Source organism: Cydia amplana, chromosome 13 (assembly GCF_948474715.1).
Source record: "Cydia amplana chromosome 13, ilCydAmpl1.1, whole genome shotgun sequence".
Taxonomy (NCBI): domain Eukaryota; kingdom Metazoa; phylum Arthropoda; class Insecta; order Lepidoptera; family Tortricidae; genus Cydia; species Cydia amplana.
In genome coordinates this window covers 6,726,339-6,746,588 of record NC_086081.1, presented here as the reverse complement: position 1 = coordinate 6,746,588, position 20,250 = coordinate 6,726,339, and the positions used below count along the sequence as shown (strand labels likewise).

At 40.4% G+C, this 20,250-nt stretch overlaps 1 protein-coding gene across 1 annotated transcript in view; it reads right to left on the bottom strand.

The window, feature by feature from the left end:
* Positions 1-2,284: 2,284 nt before the first annotated feature.
* LOC134653700 (mucin-2) overlaps positions 2,285-20,250 on the bottom strand; it is a 30,741-nt gene continuing 12,775 nt past the window's right edge. Inside the window, exons 9-14 of the mRNA XM_063509092.1 lie at positions 19,059-19,194; positions 17,126-17,285; positions 15,059-15,247; positions 11,892-12,078; positions 6,581-6,690; positions 2,285-2,547 (exon numbers count right to left, since the gene is read on the bottom strand). Coding sequence (XP_063365162.1) covers positions 2,285-2,547; positions 6,581-6,690; positions 11,892-12,078; positions 15,059-15,247; positions 17,126-17,285; positions 19,059-19,194 — 1,045 coding nt within the window. The remainder of the gene's footprint in view (positions 2,548-6,580; positions 6,691-11,891; positions 12,079-15,058; positions 15,248-17,125; positions 17,286-19,058; positions 19,195-20,250) is intronic.

Genomic DNA, 20,250 nt, shown 5'->3' with positions numbered 1-20,250 from the left:
TATTTCTCTGTTTTAAGTTGTGTAAAGAAAACAAAAGAACTCAAATTAAATTTATTTTATTTTTTTACAAAATTGACCGAACAGTGCGAGATTTCTAGAACGTTTACACTTGCATTAAGTAGACATAAAGTTATCAATATTCTCTTAGAAGTAAGTCTTAATTCACCTGTGTCAATAAAGCAATACGAATCAGAGGTGTGTGACACACAGGCACACCCAAACCAGTATATATTTAATATAAAAAGTCATAACATGATTCGTTGAAATAAATCTGTGGACATAAATTTTGTCTTAAAAATTGTTACTAAGTAAACTATGATTAATAATAACCGAAGGATAACTATAAACTAAACATGATACATTAGAGGTCATCTGATGAATGTTACTGATACTGCACTTACAGAATTCTAATACAAGTATAATACACAACATACGGGACAATTGCACACAGCAGTGGTTAAAAGACAGCGCAGGGTCGTAAGTACAGCGAGCGTTACGTATAAGGCGCGGACTACGAGTATGTACCTAACGAGCGGCGGCACACAATGCATCGGCTTCGATCGAACTCGCTCTGGAAATGAATACCACCCAATTCGGCTATATTTTATTTAATACTATCTTCATAACACCGTACAATAAATAATTTTCTTCGTAATGAAAATAAACATAGACTCTGAGTTTAAATAATTTATTTGATCTTTCTATTAATAATCTATATAAATTGGGTTCATAAACATTCCAGAACGATGAGTAAATTAGAACGCAAAATAGCCTAATGGTTTTGTACTTTGAAATTAAGTATAGAAGAAATGACATTGGAAAGCTGCTGAATTCCATTCGAGTAATTAAACTACAGAAACAAAATCTTATTTTAACTATTTAGTGCTTTTAATCAACAGTACCTTAATTAATTGAATGATTCTGCGTAATAGATATAGGGGGAACTCTCCCTCCATTGTATTGAATAATTCATAAGTATATAAGCTTTCACTGGACTCGTACCGGCATCCAATGATTTCCGGGCATATCTCACTTGTAATATATTTTACATTTCTCAAATACAGAGGACACAAGTTTGTATACAGTTGTATCCATATAAAACTAAAATAAATACCTTACAAAGGAGAATTAACAATAACTAAGTTAATCTATCTCAAAACATAAAATGCGGTCTGTCTTGATTAGATCATTTCTTTCACAGCGTCTAGCCGATATTCGAAAACAAAAGGGGAAAACAATTCATAGAAACAAAACTCAAATGCATCAAAAGGCAGACGTTTCTATCATAATTGTTTATTATCTCCAAGTAAAAAAACAATCGTAGAGAATACAACCTAATTGTCAATTTTATGCAAATATAGCTCATACAAAATTATTATGTTAGTGCTACAATACAAGTTATAAACAAATTCGTAATAATCATAACGAAACAGCAGCACTCGTGAATCTTCTCTCCAACATAACAATTCTCTGACCGAAAACGGTGCTTGTGTAAACAAACGGATTATCGGCTGACATTTTTGCATCTTCCAAGTTATAATTATGAGGCCGACGCGTCTCATTTACCCAAGCACTCGTCCATACATGATTTTTTCTTACAGGATACTTTCAAAACAAAACTATTAATATTAAAAATAGTATGATTGCCCAGCTACCCATTATAGTGAAGTTAGTATTACTGTACAGTTTACATGTTAGTTTATCTGCGACCTACATCTATCTAACCACTTCATGTTTAACCTCTGTTAAATTAATCCGTCTACACCCACTAGGGATAATATAACCGCGGCGGCGGTCCGGATACGGCCGATCACGAAAATAAAGAGTCGGTCGACCCGGCCGAATACAGCTAGTATCTCCTCACTATCCGATAACTTAAACATACGTAGCCTACTAGTTAATTACGTTAATCAGATTTATGCGACGCGGGGTCGCGCGAAGCGAACGAGTCATACACAGTCGGCACTATACACAGTTCTATACAGTCGGTCGCGGCATAGAGAAATATAGTAAGACAAGAGTGCTCACTCCATACATCAGTTCAGACTATTCATTTCAGTGTCTACATCTAGCATCGAGTAGCGGAACTATCAGTACTGCTACTTGACAATAGATGTAGCACCGACCGGAAAGTCTTATCTCAACAGCATAAGATTTTCCGGTCGGTGCTACATCTATTGTCAAGTAGCAGTACTAATAGTTCCGCTACTCGATGCTAAGTCTTTTTGGTACTAAAACTGTATGGAGTGAGCACTCTATGTATTTTTTTTCTCTATGGTCGCGGTCAGTCCTCGAAGGGCTGCGGGTCGTCGGGGTCGGAGCTGAGGTCGGGCGCGGCCTCGGCCTCGGCGCCGGCCTCGCGCGCGCGGGAGGCCAGGTACTGGCGGTGCGCGTACTTGTTGAAGCGTCGCTTTGCCATGAACAGCGTGGCGATGGTGCGCGGCGCGAGCCTTGCCGCCGCCGAGCGCGACGCGATGCCGGCGCGGCGGCACTCGCCGCACGTGTAGTCCAGCACGTTCAGCGCCGCCACCGTCTGCCTAACGCAGTCTGCGCACACACACCAGATTTAGGCTTAGCACGCACTGCGGTTTCTAAAAAGCGGTTCCGCTACCGCAAAAAATGTTTCAATTCAATTCAACGAGTTTCAATTCAACAGTGGCTACTCAAATGAGTACGTCTGAATGTCTGTCAAGTTAAACCAGTTTGACAGCACTGACTTCCCTCGAATGTAACGTACGGCATTCTTTATAAGCGCACGCACTTGCGATTTAAGAATGCCGTACGTTACATTTCTTGCGGTAGCGGAACCGCTTTTTAAAAACCGCAGTGCGTGCTAAGCCTAATCGTTGCCCGAACTAATGAGCGTTAGAACCCGGCCGTGTCAACCTTCTGACGCTTTGCGAAGTTCGTTGAACTCTTTAGCGAGTTCGTGCAGGTTCACTGCACCCTATAGGCTTCGTCACACAGGCGCGTTTTCCGGGCGCGGCGTGAGCGTTTTATATGTAAAAGCGTCGCGCCCCGGTCACGCTCCGCCCGGAAAACGCGCCTGTCTGACGAAGCCTTAAGTTATAACTTGTTCAGAATAAACTAGCTGGCGTTTAAAAGGTAACACGGAAGGGTCCTCCTGCTCAATTTCGTAGACTTGTCATGTTTTTCAGAATAAATGCATAAAGAACGCTTTAGCGATAATGTTATAATGTGCTGCAGTCTCTAGCGCACACACACTGCTATTAGGTACAACCTTATTCATAGAAATTATCCGAGGTTTGAACAACGACTTTCAAACGTAATTTTTAAGCAGTCCCCGTAGCCTATGGACGCCTGCAACTTCAGAGTTGGTCCATGCGCGTGCCGACCATTTAAAAACCTGTACACTCCTTTCTTTCAATCTTTCGTTTTTGCTACATCAGTGATGTCTTTTTGAATCATGTCAGCCTACAGTTCGCCTATAACTTTCTTTGAATAAGGCTGTTGAAAGCAACGAATCACCTGAATTTGTTTAATAACATTCTATATGATGTATTTAGGTGTTTTGATTTTATTGAGCACTATAAGTATTGCATTTTTGATCAAACTCACGTCCTTTATGTATTTATGTTGTAGCCAAAGACAACCAATTTGATTGCGGGTCACATTATACTCGGTTTAGGTATATAATACATGTAGCAGTTTAAATGACAAGCGAGTAAGTCAATGTATCAGATAAACTACAATAAACTTTCGAATGTCAGTTCTGACCGGTGAGAAAGGATTTTACATAACAATATCTATACAAAGAATATAATATGATCACCTACACATCAAATTGGTTGACTACGTCATGGTATAAATTATAAAGTAGACTTGATACGATTTGAGAGTTATTGGAATATTCCAAATTAACCAGCACTTTCTCACCTATGTTATAATATAATACATTGTAAAAACCGAACATATATCAGGTATGGGCAGAAACTGAGATATGATGAAAACGACTTGAATTGGTATTATCCAATTGCGGGTGGCATTGCTGAATAATTGTATTAAAAGTTTGAAGCTTAATTATACCCTGTGAACGCCAAGCTTATTAAATATAAACCTTATTGGAATGCATGAAGGTCTATATTACACTGTCACCATGCGCGTCAATTGACGTCTTTGGCGGTCAAAAAGTTAATTTACTTCGCAGTGTCTTAATTAATTTTAAGAACAAGTCTGAGTCTGACCATTGTTATTATGTGGTTGTATTTTTGTCAGTCAGTGGTGTAACACACGCTTATTAATGTAATGTATACTGTAAGCGTGCAGTAGGTACCTACACTTACATTATTTTTAAATTGAAATGGATACATTTAACTCTTTTCTTGACAAATTTAAAAAAGATCGTGAAATCAAGGCTCACGCGCCTGATAGCGTAAATAATGCTCTACGAAAAACATACAAAAAGAGGGTTTTAAATTATGTTTCTTGTAAGATACGTCGCCAAGGGTTAAATCACCTTGCCAAGAAATCAAACGCACAGATGTATTGGATGGGTCAGAAAGGGCTAAGTGACAAAAATTCAACTAAAACACCACAAATCAGACTAGGAATCCTCTAGACTGAGCATAGTAACGCTACCCCCTCTGCCACTTATACGGTAGTTTTACTCCATCTTCGTGTCAATCCCGTGCCGTGATTGGTCCGTGGCTTTGAACGGACCAATCACGGCACGGGATTCGCTCACCTCGTCCCCCCGCACCCCCGTATTTTTGGCAGCATCGGTTTCATGAAATAATTGCCCTAAACTCAGTCTAGAGGATTCCTAGTCTATGCCACAAATCAACAATGGAACTTCCCTGAAACAGTTATGTTTATTAATACACAGTAATAACAGCTGAAAGTTTTTTTTTAATTGTAAGTAATTTATCTCAAATGGCATCAAGTCACATAATAGTCATATCTTATTCTAAGTTCCTAAAACGCTGGACAAAGGCACACAAATCGGTCTATCGGCCGATAATAAGGGGTCATTTCATACGCGACCCGCTACCGACTAGAGGCATCATTCGATCGCTGTGTATATACATCATGCCACCTTACACTGTCTAATACATCTAAAACACAACTAAGCTTCCTATCGATGTGATATTTCATTTGTTTATTTTAGGATATGTATTTGATTATTTAATTCGTTGGGTTTTAAGGAGTTTAAGGTTGGAGGTGGTGGAAAGGTTTACTAGTTTATGGAAACAGCGATACGTGATGCAATATAAAGAAAGCGGTAATAGCGAATACATAACTAAAGCAACCGATCTATGTAATGAAGTATATGTAACATGCAGAAGGAATGGAGCAAAGCATCAATTTCGAGAACACGTTTTTCTAACAAAAATAATCTATAATTGCTTGCTATAGTTCGTTTTTTTTAGCATTAGAAAGAACTTGAAAGAAGGTAAGCGATTTTGACATGTCTTTTAATTGAATAACACTTTTTAAAAATCAATAACTATTACTTATGAAAGCAGAAGACTATAAAAGATCGTATTAGATTCATAATTGTTACATATTTACCGGAACTTATTTTTAAAACGTGTTTTTCAATTAAAAGACACATCAAGATTGTTTACCTTATTTCTAATGCTAAAAAAACGAACTATAATGTGTGCAAAATGTGTTCTCAAATTCGATATCAAAATGCACACAGCATTAAAGCAGGCGGTAAAAGATGGTATGGATTTGCACATTAAGCTACAAGAAATGTCTGAATTGAGTTTTACAATTAAGATTCCTTCTAGTAGCTTACTGGCAAGCCTTAAGCGGACTGCGGAATCATGTAAATAACTCTCAATTTGAAGAAATAAATATGGTAGTTAAAGCATTGTAACATGTAAAAATTGTGTACACAAAAAAAAAGTAAAAATGATTTTTTTTGTCCAAAAATTCATTTTTAGTGTTCCGTACAAAACTTTGTTCACGGAACACTTATGGGATCACTTCGGTCTTGCAAATCGATTAATTCATACAAGATTTTTATCGTTGACTGTACTTTTTTAAACTGGCAACTAATACTCGTCGAGACAATTCTAATAAACTCAAACACAATGAGGTTATTTTGTTTTATCACAGAGTTCCCATGGCCACCTCCTGTCTCCGTCATCAGACCAGCTTGATGGTGATGGTACCACAATATGGCATTGTCACCCAACTTACATAATTATGTGAAGTTTCAGCTCAATTAAATAATGGGAAGTGGGTCTAATTTAGCATCCAAGATTTGACCCGAACAAACACTGCAAAATTTGCAAGTTAAGTAAAAGCTTGTAATAACAATAAATTCTCTCTATTTTCAGTGTACATTACAATTGTTACCCGTATTATACAAAATATCTGGGTGACCGAGCTTCGCTCGGAAAACATATAAAAACTCGAAAATGCGCGTTTTCCCAGAGATAAGACAGCAAATTATAGCAAATTTCATCGAAATCGTTAGAGCCGTTTCCGAGATCCCCGAAATATATATATATATAGCAAGAATTGCTCGTTTAAAGGTATAAGATATCGACTGTTTGAGAATTATTGTCCATTCGACCGCAGCCCGCGCCCTACGGCCGTGACGTACCTTGGTGAAGCTGTCTATCGCAGAGCTTACATATGACGAGTTGCATGGTCCCCTTGGGCCCGATGAAGGAGCGGTCGCACAGCGGGCAGTAGCGACCGATGCGATACGCCCTACGCACGCACACACACATACGCAACGTACGCGCACAAGCACCGGAACACAGAAACACGCCATTAGTTCATACACGGAGCTATGACGGAGCTGTTTTGTTACTTGCCTTCAGGTTTGTCGGGCTTTTGGGTAGGGGGAGTTGTGTAGAAAGGTCTGTTTAGGTCGTTAAAATTGAAGTCAGAAAATCGCAAGTCTGGCCAATCATCGTGTGTGACTATGAAAAGTAGAAAAAGTAGTGGTAAATCTTCAACGCTAAGAATTTTTTATTTTTCTGATACCAATGGTTGGCTATAGTTCGTTTTTTAGCATTAGAAAGAAGGCAAGCGATCTTGACATGTCTTTTAATTGAAAAACGCTTTTTAAAAATCAGTAACTTATACTTATGAAAGCAGAAGAATATAAATGATCGTATTAGATTCATAATTGTTACATATTTGTCGTGACTTATTTTTAAAACATGTTTTTCAATTAAAAGACACATCAAGATTGTTTACCTTTTTTCTAATGCTAAAAAAACGAACTATAGACTATGATATATGCCATATAGCGGGGCTATTCTGTTGCCCTAAGTATGATTTCCGTGTTTGCATTTGAAATCTCGTTCAATTGTATGTTATTGTATGAGAACAAAGAGTACAATTGAATTAGTTTCCAAATGACCGGCGGATATGCTTAGTGCTGCAGAATAATAGGCTAGTTTCCTGTACGAGTCAAACTGTCTAAAAGCAATGGAAATACACGGATATGCTTGCATTTATATTCTTAATGTTTTTTAAGTTGACAGAAACTCATACGAGACTTCATTGTGTCGCCAGTTTTTTTCTACTAATTTCATAATAGCCTATTGTTTTGACGATTTAAATATTCTTCAGGAAACCAGCCTATAGTTCGTTTTTTTAAGCATTAGAAAGAGGGTTAAGCTTTGGTTTCCTCCGATAGCAGTGATGTCATATAGCGGCCGTCACCCATATTTAGCCGTATTATTTAGTATGGAGACGGCCGCTATATGACGGCACCGCTATCCTAGGAAAACCGATCTTAAGCGATCTTGACATGTCTTTTAATTGAAAAACGCTTTTAAAAATCAGTAACTTATACTTATGAAAGCAGAAGAATATAAATGATCGTATTAGATTCATAATTGTTACATATTTGCCGTGACTTATTTTTAAAACATGTTTTTCAATTAAAGACACATCAAGATTGTTTACCTTTTTTCTTATGCTAAAAAAGAACGAACTATAATCTTTGTTGTTAATCAAGATTTATTTCGGTGATTCAGTGTCCTGATTTTCGTATTTAGATTTGCTAGCCGATTTTTGGTTGTGTGGAAGTCAGGATTTTTTCTTTTAAATTTAAAGCACAGGGCTAAGTTTCATTGGAGTGGTTCTGACTTCTGAATGAAGAGATACATTTAGTGTGACATGCTGAAAACATAGATTTTTTTTTGTGCCCGAAGACAAGTAACAAAATAGAGTCGAGTTAGTATACGCTGGAATGTTTAGGATACTACGCCCGTGTTAGTCAAGTCTGACATAGAATGGAACTTTAATGACAGTTAGTTGGCATAGTCACTGCAATGATGATGATGACACCCATTATCACAGATGATTCCATGTTCATTGAGGCAATACGCAGATAAGATAAAATAAAACCTATGTCAAATATTCTAAAGTCACTCATGTATATGTAAATATTTGAATTATTCATTTAAGAGTGAAATAGGCGACTGATTGGTATATCAAGTTTCGAAGGTACGTAATGCACGAGAGGTTGCTAGTTATATATAAAAATACATATTTTTAAGTATTCTTATGCCGTTATTCATAAGCGTCTAAAAATCTCAAATATATAGGTGAACCAGGATCTATTGAGGGTGCGCCATGTTACGGAAATTTGTTGGTACTAATTTCTAGCAATGGCAACAATTTTAATAATAGACAACATCTACCCTCTATGATAGTTGTCAATATTGACAATGTAAACATTGCTTTGTCTAGTTTCGTGTGAATTATTATTAGACTGCAATAATCATGCCGAAAGTTTTAGATTTTACAGAGAAAAAAGTTGTAAATAGTGTATATAGTTATTTAAAAACGTGCGGGAGAGAAATTTCTTCCATTAGAAAACAAAACGAAATTAGCATCTGAATTGACGGGTAAGTTTCAAACTTATGGACAAATGTCACTATAGTCAGGTCGTCACGATTTGGTTGATGTCTTGTAATAATTTGATTTGTGTTATTAGGTGTATCGCATGCATCGGTATCACGGATTGCTAGCGAAGGTTGTAAGGGCGGAAATAAACGACCAAACCTAATTAAAGAAAACAAAAAAGAAAATAGATTTGGATGATTTTGATTTATGTGTCATACGTCGTAAAATTCACGAATTTTATAGCGTAAAAAAAGAAATACCAACAATAAAAAAATTGTGGACTGTTTTAAAAGTAGACATAAATTTCCCAGGGGGTAGAGAATCATTAAGACTGTTATTGCACTTACTGACCTTACGCTATTCATTTTATCTAAATCGAGTCAGCCATTTAAGCGTAAAAACCGAAGAAATATCCAAACATCAAACTTCGCACTTATTAAAGTAGTCGGAATAAAACAAAAATCATCTGCCAATTTCAATTGTCCCCACTATACAAATTGTTGCTATATAAAATTGAAAACGAGCGCCCTCTTGACAATACTCCCAAAGTTCTGGTTTACCTATACTTAGGCAAATTAAGTTCATTCTTATTTGGCGCAGTGGCACCATTCGTATGTTAAAATGAGACAAATGGTTTTATGAATAAGAGCGTTTGTACACTTTGTACAACTTATAGCAACCTCAACGTAGTTTTATTAATTCTGTAATTGGAGCTGTATTACCTCAATAAAAACACGTTTTTATATTAATAACCAAATTACAGTAAAAATGAATAAGGAAACAGTAAAGTTGGCGTGGCTGCTAGGAAGAGACCCCATATAATTTTGATACCATTTCAGCAACTACCGATATTGACCAGAAAGAAGGTATATTATATACAACAGCAGTGGTGTAGATTTTACAGTGATCTCCAAACCAATTTAGACCTGTTAGTCGATTCAACTTTCCTGTTTATAATCAAAATAAAGATTGTTCGCTCTTCTAAACATCAACGTAACATAGAACTTTCATTAATCTGAACAAACAGCCTCCATACATAGAGAGTAATAGAAATAACTTAAAAGGATGTGTAGCATGCATACCTATCGAATTATACTGGGGTTGTGCGAAATAATGCTGCGTTGGGCATAGACTGCTGGGGTAAGGTACTATACCGGAGTAAGCACATGTCAGTGAGCCGTCGTGTTAGTCCCGTCCCACACGCTTGGCGTCAACAAACTACCAAGACCAAAACGTTAACATTACACACAGATTGAAACTTAGTACTCTCGTGAGAGCTTCGAATGTTTTTGTCCACTTTTTATTTGGTTGCTCTGCGGTACACTTTGAATGACTCGGCGTATTGTTTCATTTGACTGCATGCGTTTAATAAAATTGGAGTCAAATAAGAACCTATAGTCAAAACATTAGTTTGATATAATAAAGATCGGTCGAGTCTTTTACTATGCTCCATAAATTTCTTTGAGTTTAATATTGGATTTTGTAACTATTGTAATTTTCATGTTTTTAAGACCTCGTGATGTATTAACATGTAATAAGTCGTATTTTGTTAGTGAAGCGTTCCGTCTCTAAGCACTAAAATGCTGAATCGGTCAGCCGTGTTAATTGAAATACATATTTACATTTTACTGAAAAATAGTACATATATAAGACGAATAGCTTCATTTTTAAGAAATATCAGACGGGAAGATAATTCGGAACGTAACTTACAATCATTTCTACATTATCACATAATCTCACAGTATTCCTAAAGCTTTGGATTTCTCCGAAAACGGTGCCGTCATATTACGGCCGCTATATAGCGGTGAATGACGTCACTAGAACGTTGTCTATGTAAACAAGATGGCGCGGTTTCCTAGACGGCGTTACGTTACGTTGATTGTCAACGTAAAGCTTTGGATTCCTCCGAAAACGGTGCCGTCATATTACGGCCGCTATATAGCGTTGACTGACGTCACTAGAACGTTGTCTATGTAAACAAGATGGCGCGGTTTCCTAGACGGCGTTACGTTACGTTGATTGTCAACGTAACGTAAGATGACGGCCGTCATGACCTTGTCGATAGTTTCGTGAACGTTTTATTAGATAGCGGTGACGCCATTTTGGAATAAATGACACGAGATTTGAATAAATGATTCCGTACTACGATTATTTTCCTTGTCTGATGATATTTCATCCTCCAAGTGAATTATAGATGATCAAGCAAATCTTGTCAGTAGGAAAAGGCGCGAAATTCAAATTTTCTATGGGACGTTATCCCATCGCGCCTACATTTTTCAAATTTGCCGCTTTGACCTTGGTGGATGACGGTGTGTTATGACGCCGTGGTACTTTCCACATGTCGCCACCGTAAAGACGGCCGTCTTTTGCTGCCGCTATATGACGGCCGTCATATGACGGCACCGTTTTCGGAGGAATCCAAAGCTTAACGTAAAATGACGGCCGTCATGACGGTGTCGATAGTTTCGTGAACGTTTTATTAGATAGCGGTGACGCCATTTTGAATAAGTGACACGAGATTTGAATAAATGATTCCGTACTACGATTATTTTCCTCTTCTGATCATATTTCATCCTCCAAGTAAATTATAGATGATCAAGCAAATCTTCTCAGTAGGAAAAGGCGCGAAATTCAAATTTTCTATGGGACGGCGCGATGGGATCATCGCGCCTACATTTTTCAAATTTGCCGCTTTGACTTTGGTGGATGACGCCGTGGTATTTTCCACATGTCGCCACCGTAAAGACGGCCGTCTTTTGCGGCCGCTATATGACGGCCGTCATATGACGGCACCGTTTTCGGAGGAATCCAAAGCTTAACGGCAACAAAAATCATTTAATTATATACCAATTATTTTGATACCTTCCCTAATTAAAAACAATAAAATAATAAAAAATACCTAGCAACCTACAAAGTTAAGAATGATACTATCAAACCCTAGTTTGATCGGAGGCGACCCTAGTTTGAAAAGAGGTCTACCACTGGACCGGGTCGGGTCGGGTGCGCACCTTGTAGGGTAGGGTAGGGTCGGGTAGGGTACTGACCTGGCGCAGGGCGTGCAGAGCGAGTGCGAGTAGAGCTTGTGCCCGCCGGGCCCGCGCCGGGTCTGGTGGTGCCAGTCCGCGCCCGCGCCGTGCGGGGCGGGGGGGGCGGGGGCGGGGGTGGCCAGCCCGTGCGGGTCGCGCGCGCCGCACGACTTGCAGATCGCGCACGACACGCAGTGCCACCGCCCTGGAAGGTGGAATGACACAGTTTACAAATAGAGCAGGACGGCGATGCGAGCCGCGTATGTTGCCGGAACCACACTTCGCTATGCGTTATTTGTTATGCGCGTTATTCGGCCGCATACGACGAAGTGTGGAGGGTTCATTCGTCTATATTTGCCCGCATAACGCATAAGCGCGAATAGCAAATACGCCTATCCGTCCACCTGTCGGTTTTTTGACACACTTCAAAGGACACGAATAAGCCGAATATGCGTCTCGACTGCCCACACTTCGTTCACTCATTCACTCGCTTACGCACCACATGTTTGGCACACCGGCACCAAGTTTGGCACACCGGCACGAAGTATGGATGCCGTGTTTGTTGTTCGCTCACATAACAAATATTTGAGCGAATACAGCGTAGTCGCATAACAAATAACGCATAGCGAAGTGTGGTCCCGGCATGTAACGCAGGTCCCGACGCGATATTCATCCTGCGCCCGAATCGACGCGAATGCAAAGTACGCTCCGTTCCCCCGGGCCGCCACCTATAAAAAAAGCGGCCAAGTGCGAGTCGGACTCGAGCACGGAGGGTTCCGCACCATCAACAAAAAATAGAGCAAACAAGCAAAAAAAAAGGTCAAACGGTCGGACGTTGCTTAACTTCGGTCAAAAATCACGTTTGTTGTATGGGAGCCTCACTTAAATCTTTATTTTATTTTGTTTTTAGTATTTGTTGTTATAGCGGCAAAAGAAATACATCATCTGTGAAAATTTCAACTGTCTAGCTATCACGGTTCGTGAGATACAACCTGGTGACAGACGGACGGACGGACAGCGGAGTCTTAGTAATAGGGTCCCGTTTTTACCCTTTGGGTACGGAACCCTAAAAATGTATTGGCAAGGTGCGAAGTCGCCGGAGGGGGAAGTGGCGCTGATCGTCACAAACACAGGTAATCTTATGGAATGTCCGACATTAGTACCAGCGGCAGCCGCTTTAACTAATCTTACTTCATAAAATTTAACGTAGAAAGTCCGAGAAAATGAGGGCAGCACCAGTCGTGCACATAGCGAATAGGGCAGGCCGGCGCAGCGAGCCGCATATACAAGGTGTCCCAAGAAGTAGTGATATACTGAAGCTGGGAGGTAGAGGACCTAGAGCGCTATCTGAATCACCCCCATGTATGTTCCGCGATTTTTCGAATTTTCGGAGTTATGATTTTTTTTAATTTTTCACCTATTGCCGAGTACGATGAGATTTTTATTTATGGTGACGTGAATTATTGCGGTAGATGCTTGATTTTTCTTGTGTGCTAAGCTGATAGATAGGCCAATTCAGTATGGTAACATTTACTATCGTTAGATCTTTGAATGGAATAAAAAAAAAATTAATGCCAAGAAAGATAAAATTACCCAGTATGTTCACAACTTCAAGGGCTCTTAAAAAAATAAAACACACTGGGTAATTTTATCTTTCTTGGCATTAATTTTTTTTTAATTCCATTCAAAGATCTAACGATAGTAAATGTTACCATACTGAATTGGCCTATCTATCAGCTTAGCACACAAAAAAAAATCAAGCATCCACCGCAATAATTCACGTCACCATAAATAAAAATCTCATCGTACTCGGCGATAGGTGAAAAATTAAAAAAAATCATAACTCCGAAAATACGAAAAATCGCGGAACATACATGGGGGTGATTCAGATAGCCCTCTAGGTCCTCTACCTCCCAGCTTCAGTATATCACTACTTCTTGGGACACCTTGTATGTCACGTAGACTCCGACGCGATATTCATCCTGCCCCCAAATCGACGCGAATGCAAAGTACGCTTCATTCCCCACGGAACCTATAAAGGAACTGCGTCCTACGTCGACAAATCAGGAGAAAAGAGCTCGAACGAACTGTCCTCGACTCTTAAACGGGTTTGAACGCAGTGTTCTTCGTCGGCGAACTAACCGCAGGTTTTGTTTGCAGAATAAAAGGTATAGGGTGTGTACTGACCGGTAGGTACCCGGTCGAGGCCGACGCAGTAGATGTGGAAGCCGGGCGAACTAACCGCAGGTTTTGTTTGCAGAATGAAAGGTATAGGGTGTGTACTGACCGGTAGGTACCCGGTCGAGGCCGACGCAGTAGATGTGGAAGCCGGGCGAACTAACCGCAGGTTTTGTTTGCAGAATGAAAGGTATAGGGTGTGTACTGACCGGTAGGTACCCGGTCGAGGCCGACGCAGTAGATGTGGAAGCCGGGCGAACTAACCGCAGGTTTTGCTTGCAGAATGAAAGGTATAGGGTGTGTACTGACCGGTAGGTACCCGGTCGAGGCCGACGCAGTAGATGTGGAAGCCGGGCGAACTAACCGCAGGTTTTGTTTGAAGAATGAAAGCTATAGGGTGTGTACTGACCGGTAGGTACCCGGTCGAGGCCGACGCAGTAGATGTGGAAGCCGGGCGAACTAACCGCAGGTTTTGTTTGCAGAATGAAAGGTATAGGGTGTGTACTGACCGGTGGGTACCCGGTCGAGGCCGACGCAGTAGATGTGGAAGCCGGGCGAACTAACCGCAGGTTTTGTTTGCAGAATGAAAGGTATAGGGTGTGTACTAACCGGTGGGTACCCGGTCGAGACCGACGCAGTAGATGTGGAAGCCGGGCGAACTAACCGCAGGTTTTGTTTGCAGAATGAAAGGTATAGGGTGTGTACTAACCGGTGGGTACCCGGTCGACGCCGACGCAGTAGATGTGGAAGCCGGGCGAACTAACCGCAGGTTTTGTTTGCAGAATGAAAGGTATAGGTGTGTACTGACCGGTGGGTACCCGGTCGAGGCCGACGCAGTAGATGTGGAAGCCGGGCGAACTAACCGCAGGTTTTGTTTGCAGAATGAAAGGTATAGGGTGTGTACTAACCGGTGGGTACCCGGTCGACGCCGACGCAGTAGATGTGGAAGCCGGGCGAACTAACCGCAGGTTTTGTTTGCAGAATGAAAGGTATAGGTGTGTACTGACCGGTGGGTACCCGGTCGAGGCCGACGCAGTAGATGTGGAAGCCGCGGTCGCACAGGTCGCAGAACAGCATCTTGTCGTCGTCGGCGGGCAGCGCGCAGGCGCAGCAGGTCTTGCACTCGGCGCACTGCCACGCGTACTCGCGCACCTTGCGGATCGTATCCGCGGGGAGCTCCACGCAGTGCGGGTGTACTGCGAAGATAACAGCATCGTTAAATCGTATAGAACACATCATTTTATTCTACCTAGTATTCTCTATTACTAGTATTCTCTTCTACTTACACCAATAAAAAACCCTCGTATGCAGATCAACACAAACATGTAGACCAAAATTCGTCCAAAATGAAATGGACTTGTTATTAATTTTATTTTTATATGCACTAAAGCTTTGGATTCCTCCGAAAACGGTGCCGTCATATTACGGCCGCTATATAGCGTTGACTGACGACACTAGAACGTTGTCTATGTAAACAAGATGGCGCGGTTTCCTAGACAGCGTTTCGTTACGTTGATTGTCAACGTAACGTAAGATGACGGCCGTCATGACGGTGTCGATAGTTTCGTGAACGTTTTATTAGATAGCGGTGACGCCATTTTGAATAAATGATTCCGTACTACGATTATTTTCCTCTTCTGATGATATTTCATCCTCCAAGTAAATTATAGATGATCAAGCAAATCTTGTCAGTAGGAAAAGGCGCGAAATTCAAATTTTCTATGGGACGTTATCCCATCGCGCCTACATTTTTCAAATTTGCCGCTTTGACCTTGGTGGATGACGGTGTGTTATGACGCCGTGGTACTTTCCACAGGTCGCCACCGTAAAGACGCCCGTCTTTTGCGGCCGCTATATGACGGCCGTCATATTACGGCACCGTTTTCGGAGGAATCCAAAGCTTTACAGTAGTACATGACGCGCGCCCGTCGTGACCTCTACTCACTCAAGCACTGTTAGTGCTTGAAAATGGACACCTAGGCTCTCCGAAACATGTCACTACGCGAGCGACTATTAAACACATAGTTAAACCGTAAAATTAGCTTAACCGTTTACCAGGCTGAGATTTCAAAAATGACAATCGAATGTCAGTCTTACTCATTGAAAATAGAGCACATGTTTGAAGTGCCAAATGTGAGAAATATATATCCCTTAGGGCAAATTTAGACAGCGCGCGAACTCGTATACGATTTTGGTTACATTGTGGACCATTGAGGTTACATCAATTCAGCCAAACGATCAAATGACGCAATGTAATAAAACGCATGAGAGTTCTCGCACCGTCTAAAATCTAAATGAACCCTTAGCCTGATTAATTGAAAAATTGAAATTGAAAATTATTTAATTCAGGCACAAATCCCATATAGTGTTAGTACAAAAAATATATATATAATTTAACTAGTTATATGTTAGTGTACAATTTGTAAAAGAATAAATACCTAAAACTACTTAATACTATTTATTTTGATGATACGTTGGGTTCGTGTAATTGATCCCAACGCCTCATCAGTGGGCAGGCTATCTTAACAGCATAAGACTTTCCGGTCGGTGCTACATCTATTGTCAAGTAGCAGTACTGATAGTTCCGCTACTCGATGCTAGATGTAGACACTGAAATTAATAGTCTAACTGATGTATGGAGTGAGCACTCTTGTCTTACTATATTTCTCTATGGTATAGTTTGTAGCTTTCTAGTAGACCCCGAAGGCTTATCCTATTGTCTATTGTTCAGTAAAACCGCACGTGCTACTTACCTGCAAAAAAGGGTCCTAATTATTCTATTTGGCACCTGAGCGCGGGCTAGTCCAACGCTCAAAAAACCAGTGTAGGTGCGCTCTCCGATAACGCGCCTTTGTTACGCATCTCGATGACACATTTTAGACTGGTTCTGTAGCGTTCGACTCGCCGGCACTCAGTAACCGAAGTACCGATTTTTTATGCAGGTGGTTGTGGCACGTGGCACGAGCGGTTTTTCTTAACAATAGACAATAGGGTTAGCCTTCGGGGTCTATTAGAAAGCTACAAACTATACAGTACAGTGAAAGTGTGTGTGTAATGTACAGTGAAGTACTCACGGCGACAGTTGCAGTTGGCGCAGACGAGGAAGCGCTCGTGCGAGTACTTGCGGTTGCCTTCTTCGCGCAGGTGGCAGGCGCGACACAACTCCTCGTCGCGGGGTTCCTCTTTCGGCTCCACCACACTGCTGCTTCGCTTCACTTTCATCAGCTTCTTCCGCTATGTTAGAAAGACATTTGTAAGTATATTTTTTTATGTGCCTTCAAACCGGAGTGAATAGGTATGGCGGTATTACCTAATAATTTCTTAAAAACTACCCACACCAATTGTATCATAAAAAATCTACTATTATTTTCAATCCCATTATACAAATATGTTTGCCTATGTTTTTCATATCTTGAAGTAATACAACCGGCCAAGTGCGAGTCGGACTCGCGCACGGAGGGTTCCGCACCATCAACAAAAAATTGAGCAAAACAAGCAAAAAAACGGTCACCCATCCAAACACTGACCGCGCCCGACGTTGCTTAACTTCGGTCAAAAATCACGTTTGTTGTATGGGAGCCCCACTTAAATCTTTATTTTATTCTGTTTTTAGTATTTGTTGTTATAGCGGCAACAGAAATACATCATCTGTGAAAATTTCAACTGTCTAGCTATCACGGTTCGTGAGATACAGCCTGGTGACAGACGGACGGACGGACGGACGGACGGACAGCGGAGTCTTAGTAATAGGGTCCCGTTTTTACCCTTTGGGTACGGAACCCTAAAAAGCGAGTTTAATAAAAACATGCTCTCTATGATGTGTTTAGGATCATATCACACTGTTTGCAATTGACATTTCATTTCGAATAAAAAGTCATATCTACTAATTCTAGAAATGAAGTATATTAAATATTCCTTTATTTTATAATAGAAGTAAATATTCCTTTATTTGTTCAGAGATGATCGAAATTTCACAGATATGAAAATTGTTCTAACAAAATAGTTTATCTTTACACTGGCCCTAGCACTTGAGTTTGCAGTTTTTGTAACGTATGCGTGTAGATAAACGGGTTGTACCTTATTAATTATTAAATTGTACAACGGGATTTAATCGCGTATCTAAGTTTTAAGATTTACCTCCGACATGGAATCCAGTCATTAGTAAAATGTAAGCGTAAACGAATATCGACAGTCGATAAATCGAATATCGTTAGTGTTCTGTGTCGACAGAGTTATCCCTAGTGCGCAAAACGTTCAAGCTGATAAACAAGACCAAGTGCACGTAGTTCGAAAAACTCGCGCGGTTAGAAGATGCTGATGTCAACTTAAGCCAGTCTTCTCCGAGACCACGGGGACAACGCCGTCCTCGAAACGTCGGAGGTAAATCTTAAAACTTAGATACGCGATTAAGTCCCGTTGTATAATTTAATAATGTGTAAAAATCGTGAAAGTTTAAATCAATATTTCTATTGTATAGTATAGTTGCTTTATATTTTGCTAATTCTTTCCTTTATCTTGTTGGTACCTTGTTGTACATTTTGCTGCATTCGTCGCTCTCTTTTCACTTTCTCCTCTCATCTACTCAAAGGTTAACTGGAAGAGATCCCTCATAGGGATAAGTTCGCCTTTGCACTTCTCACTACTTGTATGTTATTTTCAATATGTCTTTTTGTACAATAAAGAGTTTACTACTACCATAGAGAAAAAAATACATAAAGTGCTCACTCCATACATCAGTTTTAGTACCAAAAAGACTATTAGCATCTAGCATCGAGTAGCGGAACTACCAGTACTGCTACTTGACAATAGATGTAGCACCGACCGGAAAGTCTTATGCTGTTGAGATAAGACTTTCCGGTAGGAGCTACATCTATTGTCAAGTAGCAGTACTGATAGTTCGGCTACTCGATGCTAGATGTAGGCACTGAAATTAATAGTCTGAACTGATGTATGGAGTGAGCACTCTTGTCTTACTATATTTCTCTATGCTACTACTACTAGTTTTACCTTAGGCGGCTGGTGGCGACTGTTGTCGTCGCTGGAGTCTAGGTTGGAGCCCCAGTCGGGCTCCGACTCGGAGCTGGACTCGCACGGCGACGGCGGCGCCGGCGGCGCGGCCACCACCGTGTTCAGCGGGAAATATCTGACGAAATTGACAAAATTATTTAACAAATTCTTGGCAGAGTGAAGAATGTGTTTTTATAAGTTTGAATAGGGATGATGACACATGTTGAATTTTATAACAAAATCTAGTAAAATAGATAGCAAACGAGCAATTTATCACAATAATGTGGATATTAAAATAAAATATTGAAAAATTACAGGACCTGAAAGTTTCAAAATTCAAGTTTTTTTTTTACTTCCAAAAACGATTAAAGTAAGGGTACCATTCGATTCCTTACATTTCACCAAAAAAAATATTGTATAGCAACTATATACATAAACGCAATATTTCACCGACAAAAACGCAATTTTCTTGTTTTGTCCATACTACAACGTGGGCGATGACGTCACGGCCTCTGGCCGTTTTGTATAGGGCGTTTCGCCAGTGAAGTGCGACTGTCGGACTTTCACTACAATTTCTGACTTTTGTGTTACTTTAATGCAATGGGTCCCATATAGACATTTGATCCTAAAAACGAACCCGATCGATTGATACCATAAAAAAAAAATTAGTCATGTAGCCTATTGTCAAAATTATTTAACAAATTCTTGGCAGAGTGAAGAATGTTTTTTTATAAGTTTGAATTGCTGCTCCCCAATGGAAGATGGCGACTCCGCACGGCGTCAGCAGTGCACAATAGTACATTATTGTCGAGGTTCGGAAGTAGCTACTTGCAGGCTGAGGATTCGTTTTAAACGGACGACCTTGGGAGTCCGTTTAATTGAATCCGAAGCCAGCAAGTAGCCTTCCAGCCGAGTCATATATAGTGCTTTTCTCAAAAATGGTGCAAGAAATAGAAATATTTTACAGAACTTACAGAAGCAACGTTCTAATTTTCACAGAAAAAAATACAACCATTAAAAAAATTTGCTTGCCGCCTTTAAAAAAAAAAAAGAAGTGTATTTTTCTGCTGAAAATACGCCAACCTATTTGAGACACCTAAATAGTCACGGTACCAACATTAAGCCTGTAACAGACTATCGCACCGCACCGCGACCTTGGAGCGTCGCACCCATAAGTGAGAGCGAGAAAGAG